This window comes from Mytilus galloprovincialis, chromosome 10 (genome assembly GCF_965363235.1).
Source record: "Mytilus galloprovincialis chromosome 10, xbMytGall1.hap1.1, whole genome shotgun sequence".
Taxonomy (NCBI): Eukaryota; Metazoa; Mollusca; class Bivalvia; order Mytilida; family Mytilidae; genus Mytilus; species Mytilus galloprovincialis.
This window is the reverse complement of record NC_134847.1, coordinates 38754156-38770661: the sequence shown is the minus strand read 5'-3', so window position 1 is coordinate 38770661 and position 16506 is coordinate 38754156. Positions and strand designations below refer to the sequence as shown.

The following is a 16506-nucleotide window of genomic DNA, read 5'->3' as shown; positions in this document are numbered from 1 at the left end:
ATTGTCCTCTATATAAAGACCTTCGAGAGAAGTTTGATATTTTCAATAACCTTAATAATGATGATGATATTAAATCAACGATTTATTTACTTAACCCAGTAAATCTGGTTGACACCAGACAAATATGTAATTATTTAAGTCAAGCTTTTGAACTTCGTAATAAAAATCTAATGTCAGTTGGTCTACCATAAGTATAATACTGTGTAATACTGTGATATTATATATATAATTAGTACTTGAAATGTTTCTTTATGTTGTATTTGCATAAATTGTCATGTTTAATGTGTTTGTATCTTGGAATACGCATTGTATCATATGTGCTTTGTCCAATAAAATATTTGAATTTGAATTTGTAATAGACGAATAAATTTAAGTTAAATTCATTTTTATACTTTTTTAACAAAAGCGGCAGCAGAGACATATAAATACATGTCTCTGGCGGCAGATCAAACATTTAGAGCAAAAATTTTATGGCGGGAGAAAGGAGTTATCTATCTTATATTTGTACCGGAAGTTGTAATCTCCAAGGAAAACAGTCATGGCGGGCATAGTACCTCAAAAATTAGAAGTTTATGGTTTAATCAACGATGTTAACTTTCAAAGAGCACGTTATTGTGCAGAGGTGTGTATTTATCATGAGTTTAAAAACTGCATTAACAAAACATACACAAAATGTTGGTGTCGAGAAAAATTCAACGAAAATCTACCGTTTGTTTACCATGTTTATCGAAAAATTATGAAAACACATAAACAGTGTAAGATACTTGTCATAAAATAAAGGTTTGCTGGACGGTCTTAAAGACCTGAGATTGATTTGGATCTCCTGTAATTGGTGATCGCAATACTGGTATACCAGTATTGTCCACAATACTGGTATTAAAATTTTGTACCAGTATTGTAACTTTAAAAAAAACAAAAAAAACAGCAATACTGGTACATTGCTGATATACCAGTATTGTAGTTGTATTGTTGACTATACTTTCAGGTGTATAATGAAAACTGAATTTTAAGCAAAATTATATATATTGAAGATCAAAGGGACATTAAATGAACTCAAAAAGATTATAGAGGATAATTGTGAAATCAATTAACAACCAGTTAAATAACTAAATAAACAAAATATTACTGTAAAATAAAAGCTTATTATTATCTGAGTTAGTTTTTAATAAATTCTAACAAATTATTACACTATAACACTGTAAATTCAGCATTTACATGTATGCCATCATATATTTAAAAAAAAAAACAATACTGGTACAAAATTTTTATACCAGTATTGTGGACAATACTGGTATACCAGTATTGCGATCACCAACTACAGGAGATCTATTGATTTTACAAGACATACATGATAATAACTGGAATTGACAATCACTGTAATGAATTGTTTGATTTTATCTTAGTTTTTTTTTATACTTTTGACAGTCGTTGTTTTTTTCTCACAGACCTGTTTATCATTTGAAAGTTATGCATAGAAGTACTGTTGCAAGTTACTTTTCAAGAAAGTTGAAAGTGGGCTTATATGTAGGTAGTGTCATGGAATATAAGTTCCAAAAGGAAAAAATATTCTGAAATATTATTTCCACAGGAATAAATATTACAGTGAGTATATGTTCCTAACGGAATAAATATTATAGAATATTTGTTCCAACAGAAATAGGTATTATGACATTGTTTATAACAAACTTTCCAGTGGAACTTCTGTTACATTGTAGGTGGAACAAATATATGTTGACAGTTGAACCCGCATTTCCCAGTGACAGTCAAAATTCCCAACCTTTCATCATGGTATTCAGTAGTCCAATTTCCTAAATGTTCCTTAATTGAGAGTATTTTGTATACTGCAGGTGTACAAAAAATGTAGCTGTTGACACTGGATTGTGTCTCTCATGATTTCCCTGGGTTGATATTTTTTTTTTGCTACCTCCTTCGTCAAAACAAAGTATTTTTCCCCACTTTCTATTTTATCTATTGAACTACATGTAACAACTAACATAAACATATTTTCTTTCTTTCTAACAAAAAAAGAATTAGTTCGCCCAATAGACCACTTTCGAGTTCATCCGTCACTGGAAAAAACTCGTCAATTATACACGCCTTTATGACGTCATTTACCAGATAGAGAAGGTCGCCTGTATCCCTGCACTATTAATGTTCATCATGCGTCTTAGTGATCGGGATAAACTAGAAATAATGGTTGTTCTGTAGGTACTTAATGACAATTCCCTAATGACAGCAATGCTGATTGTCAATTTTGAGAATTCAATTTGCCGAATAATTGAATAATTCGTACAATATAGAATTATAGTTTTCCAACCACTCGCTCAACATTGGAATGGAAGTGACGACACCCCTAAACGCACAAATGACGTTCACCAAAACCAGACTTTTTGACGGAATTGCATCAAACTCGAAAGTTGTCTATTGTTTGTATATGATTGATTATTCTACAAATCTTTTTTTAAAATCTAAATTGTAATGAATACATGTATATATATATACACTGAAGATTTACTTTTCAAAAGATACATGTACTGTAAAATTGAAATTTACATGTCATGCATGTAGATCCTGAAATCATAATTTTTTACTTCTGGGAATACAAGATATATACATGTACTTACCTGTCCAGTTTGCCAGTGGAAAACCTGGTCTCTCGTGCATATGAGAGTTGACATATATATAAAAATCTCTTATGGACTATTCAATTAATAAGAGGAAGAATAATACCTGTCTAGTTGAAGGACAAATGCTAAAGTCAGAGATTTTTCTTAGGATTTAATTTATTTCTTCATACATAAGAGCAAAAATATAAGCTACCAAAAGTTTTTTTTAAATGTCTTTATACATGTACATATACTACAAGTATATGTGGGCTGTGGATCAGTTATTTAGCATTTTGTGGGATATGAGTTCTGACTTTATATATGAACCAAACTGAAGTTTGTTCATGAATGAGTTTCACCTGTTGACCCATATAGTCAAACAGCATAAAATACAATGTATAGAATATAAGTACATGTGTTGTTACATGCATGAATTTTAAAACACTTTGTTCTCTTCTTATACATGTTATACTGGCCATTTCTTTACGAGTCATATCATTATGAGTGAAAACAAGAAATTTAATTTTGTTACAAGCTACATGCATGTTGTTTGTATTTCAGGACTTGTGGAAGAAAGATCCAAATACTTTCCCAGATCCAGTGGTCAATGGAATGTTGGAATTTGAATGGGATTTATTCATTGATGCTAAAAGAAAGGTATTTTTTTTTTATCCCTGAACTTAGTTCAAATTTCTTTTGTTCATGTATGTTCAACTATGTGATTAACACTTTATTTTTAATACAAATTTGTTTGAATCTAGATACATGTATATGATATATTAGCAAGTATTATAAACCACTAAGTGTTATAGCTTTACTTTATTATCACAATGGAGTCGACAGTCATATGTTCTGAGAATTGTATTGTAATGGAAATAAATGTTTAAGGCAACACACATATGTAATCTAAATATAACTTTTTGAAACAAGCTGCATATAATTTACTGATGTTAAGTTGGAAAATTGGTGTATAAACAAAGTTGAACAATAGTTGCACAAGAAATACAGTAGGGTGGAAGTTAATAATTGATGCTCAGCCTTCACAATAAACTTTTGAGTGCACAAGCCTGAAGCTCAATTTTTTTCGAAAAATTTAGTTGGTTTCAGTTGGCATGAAGAAAAGAATTTTACAAGCCATGGCCGTATGACTTGTTAAGTGTGAAGACTGAATTGATGCCAGACCCATACCATTGATGCTGAATCAAAATGAATAAAAAACATGTTTCATTTTGGTCTCTTGTGGAGAGTTGTCTTATAGGCAATCATACCACATCTTCTTTTATATGAATGAATATTATACTTGGATATCACAACAGCTTAATTTTCAAGGTTGGAATACACTGGAGTTTATAACTTTAAATAAACATTAAAAAATAGAAGCTTACATTTAAGATAGCTACTGAAGATCAAGGAACTTGCTGGAAAGTGTAAGGATGGACAAACACCATCCTTGAAAGCCTGGTGGGATCCCTTAAAAATTTCCATATCAATTCTTTGAAAAAAATCATTCATCAGTCTTGACATATTGTGATAATACTACTGTAAATTCAGAAATTATTGCGTGCATTTATTATTGCGAATTTGTCATTATATACTTAAATGCAATTTTAATTTTAACGATTTTGAGAACAATCCAGTTTAATTCATATAAAATATTTCAATATGCGAGTTTTAATTATTGGGTTTACAACTCTGTCGCATTTTTCGCAATAATGAAAACCTGAACTTACAGTAATTTGTTCAATTGGCTAATTAGAGCTACCAACTAATTATTTTTTTCTCAATGATTTCTGATTCTATATTTTTTATTTAATAGGATCTAAGAGGTGAAACCTGGTCATTTGAAGAGAAAGCCATTTGTTTTACCAATGGTCAGCTGATAGGTGGACCAGACAACTTTGTAGTATGGGCTGAAGATAATTATGGATTTGAAGAGTTTAGACCATTACCATTATATTTAACTTTAACAGATGAAGCTTATATATCACATTTAAATTCCAAAAATGTAAGTGTTTTTTCAACTTAATATGTTATTGGCTAATCCATAGAAACATCAATTAAAGTTTTTAAACCAAAATTTTATGCAGAATATTTATGTGCAAGTATGGAATTCAAAATTTTAAATTACAAAAGTACAATAAGATATGTGTTTTGTTGGCAAAGTATGACAATAAATTATTTTATTTGATATGAAATCATTTTAATGTATTACAGTGACTTGACTGATAGTGTTGCTATCCAACAATTGCAATTCATTCAAAATTTTGACCAAATTGCAATTTGTTTTATTAAACCAAATTGTTCAACTGGTCAGAAATTTGAACAAATTGTTCAGTCAAAATGTGAAAGTGCAAGGTGATAAATAAATCATACTTACAATCCTATAAGACTTTAACTCCACTGTGTTGATGTTATTTTTAAATTAGTTTATCAATCTGTATAAGTATATATAGCTATTACCATACTAAAGGTGAACTGTTTTATTTGTAATTGCTATAAAAATGTCCAAACTAAGCTTTTATATAGTTTTTCTTTCAAAATGTATTCTATATTCATAAGAATCACACAGTATATGAATAAAAACATCATATTCAGTAAAATAATTTGTAAAATTGCAATATATTTGTAGGAAGGGGAGATAATCTTTTTTGGTTTCAAAAAGTCTTTATTCAAAAGAATAGTATTTTAGGTTATTTCCCCAAGGAAACTTATCAATAGCATATTGTTATTTCACATATAGTTTACTGAATATATGATGTATTATTTTAAATGATATATGATTCTTATAAATATAAAATCCTTTTCGAAAGAAAAACTATATAAAAGCTTAGTTTGGACATTTTTATAGCAATTCAAAATAAAATAGTTGACCTTTAGTATGGTAATGGCTATAATATAACATATATGATATAATATATCAATACAGTGGAGTTAAAGGCTTATAGGACTGTAAGTATATTTTATTTTATCACCTTGCACTTTCACATTTTGACTGAACAATTTGTTCAAATTTTTGACCAGCTGAACAATTTGGATTAATAAAACAAATTGCAATTTGGTCAAAATTTTGAATGAGTTGCAATTGGTATAATTATATTATATCATATATATTATATTATAGCCATTACCATACTAAAGGTCAACTATTTTATTTTGAATTGCTATAAAAATGTCCAAACTAAGCTTTTATATAGTTTTTCTTTCGAAAAGGATTTTATATTTATAAGAATCATATATCATTTAAAATAATACATCATATATTCAGTAAACTATATGTGAAATAACAATATGCTATTGATAAGTTTCCTTTGGGAAATAACCTAAAATACTATTCTTTTGAATAAAGACTTTTTGAAACCAAAAAAGATTATCTCCCCTTCCTACAAATATATTGCAATTTTACAAATTATTTTACTGAATATGATGTTTTTATTCATATACTGTGTGATTCTTATGAATATAGAATACATTTTGAAAGAAAAACTATATAAAAGCTTAGTTTGGACATTTTTATAGCAATTACAAATAAAACAGTTCACCTTTAGTATGGTAATAGCTATATATAACTATACAGATTGATAAACTAATTTAAAAATAACATCAACACAGTGGAGTTAAAGTCTTATAGGATTGTAAGTATGATTTATTTTATCACCTTGCACTTTCACATTTTGACTGAACAATTTGTTCAAACTTCTGACCAGTTGAACAATTTGGTTTAATAAAACAAATTGCAATTTGGTCAAAATTTTGAATGAATTGCAATTGTTGGATAGCAACACTATCAGTCAAGTCACTGTAATGAAAATGTATACAGCAAAGGTGTAACCAAATATGATAGAAGCACCACGTATCTAACATCTTTTAGCAACATGAGTTAATTTAAGTTTTTAAATTACTTTATACGCTGCATGTATCTATGTACTCCCAAATTTCATGCTTGATTTTGATATAATTTTTTTCATTGTAATTAGCATCTTACAAATGTAATTCACAATGCTTTTGTATGTTGAAACAGAAAGATGACTAACTATTTCAGATTAAACAAAATCTGTAATATTTTTAATATGAATAAATGAAAATAATTGTAAAATCAATTTTATTTACAGCATCAGTATGTATTCATGGATGTTTCTATTGGTGGTGAATCAGCAGGTCGTTTAGTAATAGAGGTATTTATTTATTTGAATACTACATTTACTCAATTTTGTTGTTTTACACTATATTTTGTTGGGTTTGAAGGTTCAAAGATCAAAGCTTATCATAAAATACTTGTAAAAGCTTGGTTCAATGATAAATTGAGACCCGAGTTTTATGCTCAAGGCTAAAATTTGAAAGTTCTTTGCAGTGTTAGAAAACATGAAAATTAACAAACATATATGTATAAAAATAGTGACATTTCTGTATCACTTTTTAGTGTGAGACTAATTATTGCAATTTCAGAATGTGAGTTCTTATATTGTGATACTCACACATTCACATTATTTGCAATATGAAAAACCTTGCAATAATTTCTGAATTTACAGTATTGTCTATTGACTAGAGTTATTTCCCATTTGTTAAACTGTTTTATCTTTTTATGTTTATTTCAGCTTTTTTCAGACGTGGTACCCAGAACATGTGAAAACTTCAAAGCTTTATGTACTGGAAGTATGGGGAAATCTAAAGAAACAGATTATAACCTACATTATAAAAACTCAATGTTTCACAGAATAGTAAGAAATGGATGGATACAAGGGGGAGGTAATTCTAAATTTCCTTTAAAAAAAATTCAATCACATTTTAAAGTTATACCTCCCATTCATAACTGTTATCAGTGTTTCACAATAATAAATGCACACATGAATTTCTGAATATACAGTTTTAAACATGAGTAGAAGTATGTGATAACTTCAGGGGCGGATCCAGCCATTTTGAAAAGGGGGGGTTCCTAACCCAGGACAAAGGAGGGGTTCCAATTACACGTCCCCATTCAAATGCATTGATTGTCCAAAAAAAAGGGGGGTTCCAACCCCCGGAACCCCCCTCTGGATCCGCGCCTGAACTTATATGTTATCTGATGCTTTACTTATAGAGATACAATTGTACAAGAAATATAGTATTCTGAGTAGTTGACTTTGACATTTGATTTATTTTACAAATTTAAGATATTGAACATTCATAATATATCATATACAATTATGTTAAATTGAGTCCAAGAAAGTTTGTATTTTTTAAGAGGTAGAAAATCTAAGATTGCCTGAAATTGGAGAGATGCTCTTAATAATTCTTCCTTCTGTATTTTTTATATACAGTTCAGTTGCCTTCTTTAATGACCAGCCAACCTGCAGAATAATTTGAATCCCAATTCATTTTGAAGTACTTATTTTCCTTTTTATCAGACTATTAATCTTCACAAAGATGCACTTTAAACTGAGTTTTTTTTATTTAACAGTGTTCTCCCCAGACATTTCATTAAGCATCCTAATCAATAGGGAAATTTGAAAAACCCTCTTGCTTCTAAAAATTATAGCATCACATCAATAACAAAATCTATAAGAAAACTAATACAGATATCATCACATTCAGAAATATAGCATAACATTAACATGATGCTAAAATGCCCTGGGGAGAACATTGAGTCTTACTTTTCATTTGCCTTCATTGATCATCCATTTTATATTTAGAGTTGACATTATTGAGCACCATATACATTTGTAGATATATTTTTCACTGGTAGTGGTCAGGGTAAGTTGTCCATTATTGGGTATATTTTGAATGACATTTTTGTGCATGCTAATTGTTTGAAGAAAATTACTACTGTTGATTCATTTATTTTCGTAAGTACCAATTTTAGTGGTTAATTTCATGATTTTGCCAAAGTCTGCATACAAGCCTATAGAAAATTTGTCATTTGTTGAACAATTAATTTTGTGGTTCACCTGTACCCACTAAATGCACGAAAATTGGTATCCAATGAATAATAGTGAATCCACAGTATTGCATACATTAATATTTGTATTGTTTTTAAAAAGGCTTTACTCACAAGAACTAAAGGAATGTATTTGATATGTACTGGAGTATTATAGAGTGGATCTAGTTTTAACAAATTTAAATCTGATAGGAGAAATTATATATTTTTTTCTAAGGTGTTTCTTAAATTTACATTTTATAATTCTTTTTTTAAAACAACACCAACATTTATTTTGATTTGGGCATAATTATAAATCAGCTTTTTACAAAACTCTGAATTGTCCGAAGTTACTCGGTTTTACTTTTGTACCTAAGCTGTATTTGACAAAACCCTTGGAATTTTTAGGTCATTGGTGCCCTTTAACCTTATACTTGATTTTGCCTGTTTCCTTTCTTGATTGAGAAATTGAGAAATGAAAAGAAATTAAACTTTCTATACTAGAACATATTAGGACCATTTAAAGTGAATTATAGTTATTAAATGCATGCTGTTTCTTAAACTTGATTGTTTTTGGTTTTCATTTTACAAGAAACATGTCTTACTATTGAAGGATAAAAGTCTAGCAATGTTTATCTTCGGCTAAGAATTCTACAACATTTACATTTAAGTTAAAAAATAGTTGAAAATTATAAATATGTATCAGAATTAGACAGAGAATGATTTTTTTGTTAGAAAAATATTTGTTCTTCAAGTAAAAAATTAAATATATAAGTGAAATCCAATTTGTATAAAGTCTCTGTCATGTCTGTCCGAAGTGTCAAAAACCATTTTTTTTGCATCCTTAGCATATAGGACAAAGAAAGTCAATGGGATTTAAAAGACATTTTAGAAACTACGATATTGGTATAAATTTTTACCCAAAACTTCATATGCAATGAATAAATAAATGTTCACCTTTTACAGATATTTACCATAGCAGAGGAAATGGTGGAGAATCAATTTATGGGGCAGCATTTGAAGGTAAGTTCTTAAAATTTAGTTCCAAGCATGTTTCACAGCATAGAAAGAGTGGCCTGTAGAAAATATCTGCTGAAATTGATATTGAGATTTTCTAAATAAAATGACATCCAGTTTTGGAGAAATAAATTAGGGATGAACATGCTTGAAAAATATCCTATGTAAATATAGGAAATAACTATTAAATCAAAGGCAGGGTGGTTTTATTGCTGTTCTTCCTTTTGAAAGTTACTGGAAGGTTATCAATGGTGAGCTCAAAATTCTATACCCCTCAAGTGAAATTCAGATGGGCTGTAGCCTGTAGGAGTCTTTAACCATGTTTTCTATTTGCATCTTCAAAATGTAAAAGAGGGGCGAAAGATACCAGAGGGATAGTCAAACTCATAAATCGAAAATAAACTGACAACAACATGGCTAAAAATGAAAAAGACAAACATACAAACAATAGTACACATGACACAACATGTAACCTTCTTATTAATTAGGTTATGTATAAATAAAAATTACTAAAGAATATTAATATTTTTGTCTTCAGATGAGAATTTTGCGGTATCGCATGACAGACGTGGAATAGTTGGAATGGCAAACAAAGATCGTCATACAAATGGTTCACAATTCTACATCACATTACAGCCTGCTAAGTGGATGGATACAAAATATGTTGCATTTGGGTAGATATATTAAATTTAATCATGTTAATGTCAATGATTAAAATGGATGGTTTCACTTGCTTTCAACAGTAAATAAATATTGAAGAAATAGTTTGTAGAGGAAAAATTCACATAAATCTATTCCAATCCTGTATTATGGCTTGTTGATATTCAACATAGCATTTTTTTCTTTTTTTTTTACTTTAAATAAATAATAAATAGCATATATTAAATTATGGATGGCCCATGTGCTTCCTCTTTTTCAGCATTTTTCAACAATAAACTTGTCTTTTGATTTTCACATGATGCAATCATCATACATATATCTCAGTATTTGATAGCATTTAAAAGCGATAAGAAAACAAATTAAATTAGTTTGGAAGTGTAGTTGTTGTTTGTTGGTGTGGTTCTTAAGTATTTCTCAATTGTTTTTTTTCATAGATGAGACTGTTGGTTTTCCCTATTGAATGGTTTTACACTAGTCATTTTTGGGGCCATGTATAGCTTGCTGTTCAGGGAGAGCCAAGGTTCCCTGTTGAAGACCTTACTTTGACCTATAATAGTTTGCTTTTATAATGGAGAGTTGTCTCATCGGCACTCATACCATATCTTCTCATATCTATAAAGTAGCTGCCAAAGTCACAAAGTATTCATACCCAATACTTCTTTCAATCTTAAACATTGTCAATTGGTAAAATAACTATAATAGCTGAAAAAATAAAACAAGCAAACCAAAGTAAAATCTTTTTCTTTTCATTTCAGACAAGTCATAGAAGGTACAAAGACACTGAAAATGATGGAAGAACAAGAGACAATGAATCAAAGACCAATGAAAGAAATCAGAATTTTGGACTGTGGTGTGTGCAAATACGAATTCTAAATGTTTTTCAATAATATACATTTGTTGTTACTTAAATGCAGGCTGGTAAAATCCCTGTATAAAAAGAAATCTAAGGGTTAATTTTTATCTGTAATATTTAATATTTAAAATACAGATTGCCTTAAATGGGTTCAAAATTTATTTCAGGACCCAAAGATAAATGCATTTTCTGTGAAATTTACAGTTTGCCTTAGGATTCATGTATCAGGGTTATAGATAAATGCATTTTACTTAAAACTGCTGAGGCTTATAAAATATGACAAAATATTTTTTTTCACTTTTGTCAATTTTAACTTTTACTTCATGTATATTGTTGAATACATATTTATATTATATATTTCAAGAAAGATGAAGCAAACTTTGTGTAAGTCTTCAAATCTGCCTTAAATCCAGCCACTTTTACTTGAACATGGCCTTGTATTTTGTCTTATTTTATACACAATTTTAAAGCAATGTACATGCTTATTGTCTGTGATATCTAAATGCTACTTTGTTGACTATATGTACTTATATGACTTTAAATATTTAATTTACTATTTTGAAAAACCAAAAGATTTTTTCATTTATATATGTTAAAAGTGATATAATTTTGAAGAAAAAGTTATCAATTTTATAGTGTGCCTTTAATGGTGACAAAATATGTAGATATGAATTTTTATTTATCAGATTTATTATAACAAGGTTAATATCTGTTTAATAAAATCTAAAAAGTTTTCATAGAAATAAAACTTTTTGAATATATTATAAGTATTTGTCTGTTATCTATAACAAAGCTTTCACTTGACAAATCTACAGGGAGTTGTAAAAAGATGGATTATGCAATTACTAATACTAAAGTGATGCAATTTATTGTTGCTGTTCAATACTTGGTACATTTCTATGGAATGATAGTAATTTGAGTTATCTTCTCTTGACTTGATTTACAATAATTGCATTATTCTGTGTGTTTTGAAGAGCTTTTCTGAAATAAACTTCATGAAAGTGGTGCAAAAGATACCAGAGGAACATTCAAACTGATAGATCAAAAGTAAACTGATGTCATGGCTACAAAAGAAAGAGACAAACAGACAAACAGACAAACAATATTACACAAAACACAACATAAAAATAAAGACTATTAGCAACACAAACCCCACAAGAACTGGATGTGACCTCAGGTGCTCAGGAAGGGTAAGCAGATCCTGCTCCACACATGGCAACCTTCATAACACTCAGTCCTAAACATTTTAAAACCGTATTTATTCTGTATGATTTCCTTCACAAATGAAAAATAAAATTGACATATTTCTGCAAGTCACACCAGATCATGAATTCAGTTTATTAAAATATTTTTTGCAGGTCGATTGAGAAATTCAAAATAGCAAAAATGTTAAGCTAAATCAGAAATACAAATTAGTAAGCGAAAAAAAGCAGGACATACTAAGGTATGATATTTTCAAAGGCGATGTCAACAATGTATTAGTTTATGTTAGGTCTAGTTTCTGGTTAACCTTTAGTGGTAAATACAGACTATTAGCAACACAAACTCCACCAAAAATTGGAGATGATCTCAGGTGCTCAAGAAGGGTAAGCAGATCCTGCTCCACATGTGGCACCCTTCATAACACTCAGTCCTAAACATTTTAAATCAGTATTTATTCTGTATGATTTCTTTGAGAAATGAAATATAAAATTGACATATTTCTGCAAGTCACACCAGATTATGAATTCAGTTTATTAAAATATTTTTTGAAGGTAGATTGAGAAATTAGCAAAAATGTTAAGCCAAATCAGAAATACAAATTAGTAAGCGAAAAAAAAGCTTGATATACATATGATATTTTCGGAGGCGGTGTCAACAATGTATTAGTTAATGTTTATGTCTAGTTTCTGGTTAACCACTAGTGGTTAATCAAAGATAATTTGGTAGGCAGTTTTATTAGCATTGGCAAATCTTATTATTTTACAATGAAGATTATTTGACCCCAACCCTTCAGTTATGATCTATTGTCAGACTTTGAAACTTTTGCTTAGTTTTCATGTATTATTTTGTGATTAGGTCAGTTTACGGAGAACAACTACTGGAGTCGGTTTCACAAAACAACTTACGACTAAGATTGATCGTAAGTCATGAATAATACAGTATACTTACGATCAATCTTAGTCTTAAGTTTGTTTGTGAAACCGACTCCTGGGAATTTAAAGATAATTGGTATGCAGTTGAATAAGCATTGGCATATCTCATTTCCATTGAAATTATTTGGTCCCCACCCCTCAGTCATGGTCTATTGACTTTGAAAATTTTGCTTAGATTTCATATATCAGTTAATGTTTAGATCAGTTTATTGGGAACCACTACTGGTAAGTTAATGATAATTGGTACGCAGGTGCATAAGCATAGGCAAATCTCATTTCCATGGAGATTATTTGGGCTTGCCCCCTCAGTCATAGTCTATTGACTTAGAAAATTTTGCTTATTTTTCATGTTTTAGTTTGTGATTCGGTCGGTTTATTGGGAACCACTAGTGGTAGGTCAATGACATTTGGTATGCAGTTGTATAAGCATTGGCACATCTCATTACAATAGAGATTATTTGACCCTCCCCCAATAAGTATTGGTTTATTGACTTTGAAATTTTGCTTAGTTTACATGTATTAGTTTGTGTTTAGGTTTGTTTGAAGGGAACTTCTTATGATAAGTCAATTGTTTTGGTATGCAGTTGCATTAGCAGTGGCATATGATATCTGATTGCCAAGGAGATTGTTTACCCATGTACCTAGTAAAATCAATAGGACAAGCTCTGACATCACAGCAATAGTACTGGACTTTCAGTTAACACCAAGAAATTGTCATGATCTTTTTCAGAAGAATCCTCACCAAAAACTTAACTTTTTTTTAACGTTTAACTTTAAATAAAAGGAGATGCTGGATAAACGTCAATACAGCACTCAACGACTCAATTAACCAAAAAGACGTCTTTTAAAAGACATTAACTTAGGATTTCAACAGTAGACAGTATAAGCAACTAGTTATAGTCTCTAATTCGCACGAGTTTGAAATAGTGAATGAATTTATCAAGACATCAAATATTACAAAGGTTAAATAAAAAATAACTGCATTATAATATAAACAATTTGTACAGGGAAATCACTTTACTTTATTTAGAAATATTGGCGGTCACGTGAGAAAAATCAGCTGAAAAAAGAAAATAACGATGATCAATATCCGACAAAAGTACATAGAGTATTCTTCACATCCTCCGCATTTCAACGAAAATCTCAATTAAAGTCACGATGCCTCCCAGTAGATCTTTTTCGCCTTTTATACGGATAAACTTTCCTGCACGTTCGTTTTAACTTACGTCTAGTGTTCGCTGTGAAGATTTTTTTAATATAAAAGTATAATCACACCTTTTCAAAATAAGCTTATAGGTGTCACATGTTTAGCAGGAACTGCTGATCTTTCCAGAGCACATGAATGCAATCTTTTATGCAGTATCTTCCGCACCAAAATTAATGTTGTTATCAAGAATTATTTTATCGGCACTCTAGCATGTTACATTCCCTCCAATTTGAAATATTTGGGCCAAAACAAAGTTTTCATATGCACCAAGAAATCTCATTGCGGCATTTTCAGGAAGAGTACAAAGATAAACATTGTGCAACTGGAAAATGTGATTGGCATCTAATAAAAAGTGTATTGCTTTGTGTATTCAATACCCAAGTGAATATTTAAAACAGTTCCTTGGTCTATATTTTCACTTGGAGATGTCTCACCTACAATATAAGGCTTTCCTAAACAAAAAAAAATGTCAGCAATGATTTGTGTATTCCCTGTGTATTCCATTTTAATTTTGGGTGAACTATAAATGATTTCCGATGATTCTATAATGATTGTTAAACCATTTGATTCATTATGGTATATTATGAGTTTGGTAGGACAGACATTCTCCTAAATCATATTTAACTTGGGGTAGTTAGTGATAATTATGAAAAATGATAGCACATACAAAATCAAACGTTTCCCTTATTATTGCCTTTATTTTCTTTTATTGATTGCAAAAGTATTTTGCAGTGATGATTAGATTCCTAACATCTAAAAATTTCAATACGAAATTAAAGACGGCTGCCATCGGTGGAAATTATAATTCCTAGCCCTGAGAATAATTCCTCAAAATGTATTTTACTTAATTGGTATGTTTTTCTATATAAATAATTAATTTACTATGTTTCTTCAAAACACTTGTGATCTGTTAAGTAGAATATATGTACGTCTCATAATAACATACAGTAACGAGCCTCCTCATGGGGTTTTTGATCATGTGATTTCTTTGCCATATTTATAGTGATTATTTGATTTTAAGACCCATCGTTTCATATGATTATTTGATAATTCAGGAGTGGTTTTTTTTTTTTTTTATTATTGGATTATCTTGGTTAAAAAAATTATTAATGATTATGTGATAATTTTGGCAAAATATTTGTGATTATATTCTATTCTTTATTTACCTTAAACAATACAGTTTATCGGTATAATATGCATAAATATACAGTTTATAAGTTGTACACATAAACGTCAGAAATATCAGTTACATATTATACAGTTTGTGAGTTTCAGACTACATATAATAAACATAGGTCTTAAATATTATTCCTGCACTTAAATGCATAGAGTAAGTACTTTCCTAAATTACAGAGTTCCTTAGTGTTTTCAACAGAAAACAATTGTACTAATTTATAAGTTGACGGCCGTCTAGTCCAATAATATTTCTTGATGAACTTTTTACGTATATCATTATAATAATATATGATTATTTGGACACCCGCATCAGCTAGGGGCCTCAGTAACAAAGAATTGTCAGGATAAGTTCAATCGAGGGTCCAAGCTCTTGTTGATACGTCAAGGCGAAACCATGGTAACGGAAGAATGTTTAACATTAGTAAACTATAAAGAGAAGACATTTAATATTAAATTTAACAAGCTAAACTCATTACCTGATTTAGACAGCAAAAAGGAAGGATACTTTTAATCTCTATAAAAACACCTCAATATTGACGACATTGACCTCTTATAGGGAAGTCTTAGTGCATACGGATTATCTATTGAAACAGACATATATTTACAGATACATGTAGTCTATCGCATTTGCATTAATACGGCTAGGCAGATCCGCAGTCTAATCAAAATATAGAACTCTGATTTCGTTAAACTCATATGGAGTATAACGAAATCAGAATATGGAGTATAACGAAGTCAGAATATGGAGTATAACGAAATCGGAATAAGGAGTATAACGAAATCAGAGTTCTGTATTTTAATTAGACTGAAGCTGTACGTTATAAGCAATGACCGTTGAGAAAATCGTATGTTGACTAAAAAAATGTCTAACTTTGATTGTATATATCATTGACTCTTCTCTTTATTCAGATGAATACAAGGGTATCCTCAAAATTCCTTCCTGTATAAACTCTTCAAATATA

At 29.7% G+C, this 16506-nt stretch overlaps 1 protein-coding gene across 2 annotated transcripts; it reads left to right on the top strand.

Moving 5' to 3' along the window:
* Positions 1 to 495: 495 nt before the first annotated feature.
* Positions 496 to 11502, top strand: LOC143047527 (peptidyl-prolyl cis-trans isomerase slr1251-like). 2 transcript variants are annotated; one of them, XM_076220582.1, is made up of 9 exons: positions 496 to 622; positions 3168 to 3263; positions 4423 to 4611; positions 6716 to 6778; positions 7199 to 7349; positions 8307 to 8333; positions 9463 to 9519; positions 10052 to 10187; positions 10929 to 11502. In XM_076220582.1, exons 1-9 carry the CDS (start codon positions 539 to 541, stop codon positions 11044 to 11046), a joined length of 921 nt encoding a protein of 306 aa, XP_076076697.1. In that variant the 5' UTR covers positions 496 to 538; the 3' UTR covers positions 11047 to 11502. The 2 variants fall into 2 exon arrangements, with proteins under 2 accessions (XP_076076697.1, XP_076076698.1); XM_076220583.1 differs by lacking the exon at positions 8307 to 8333.
* Positions 11503 to 16506: the final 5004 nt, after the last annotated feature.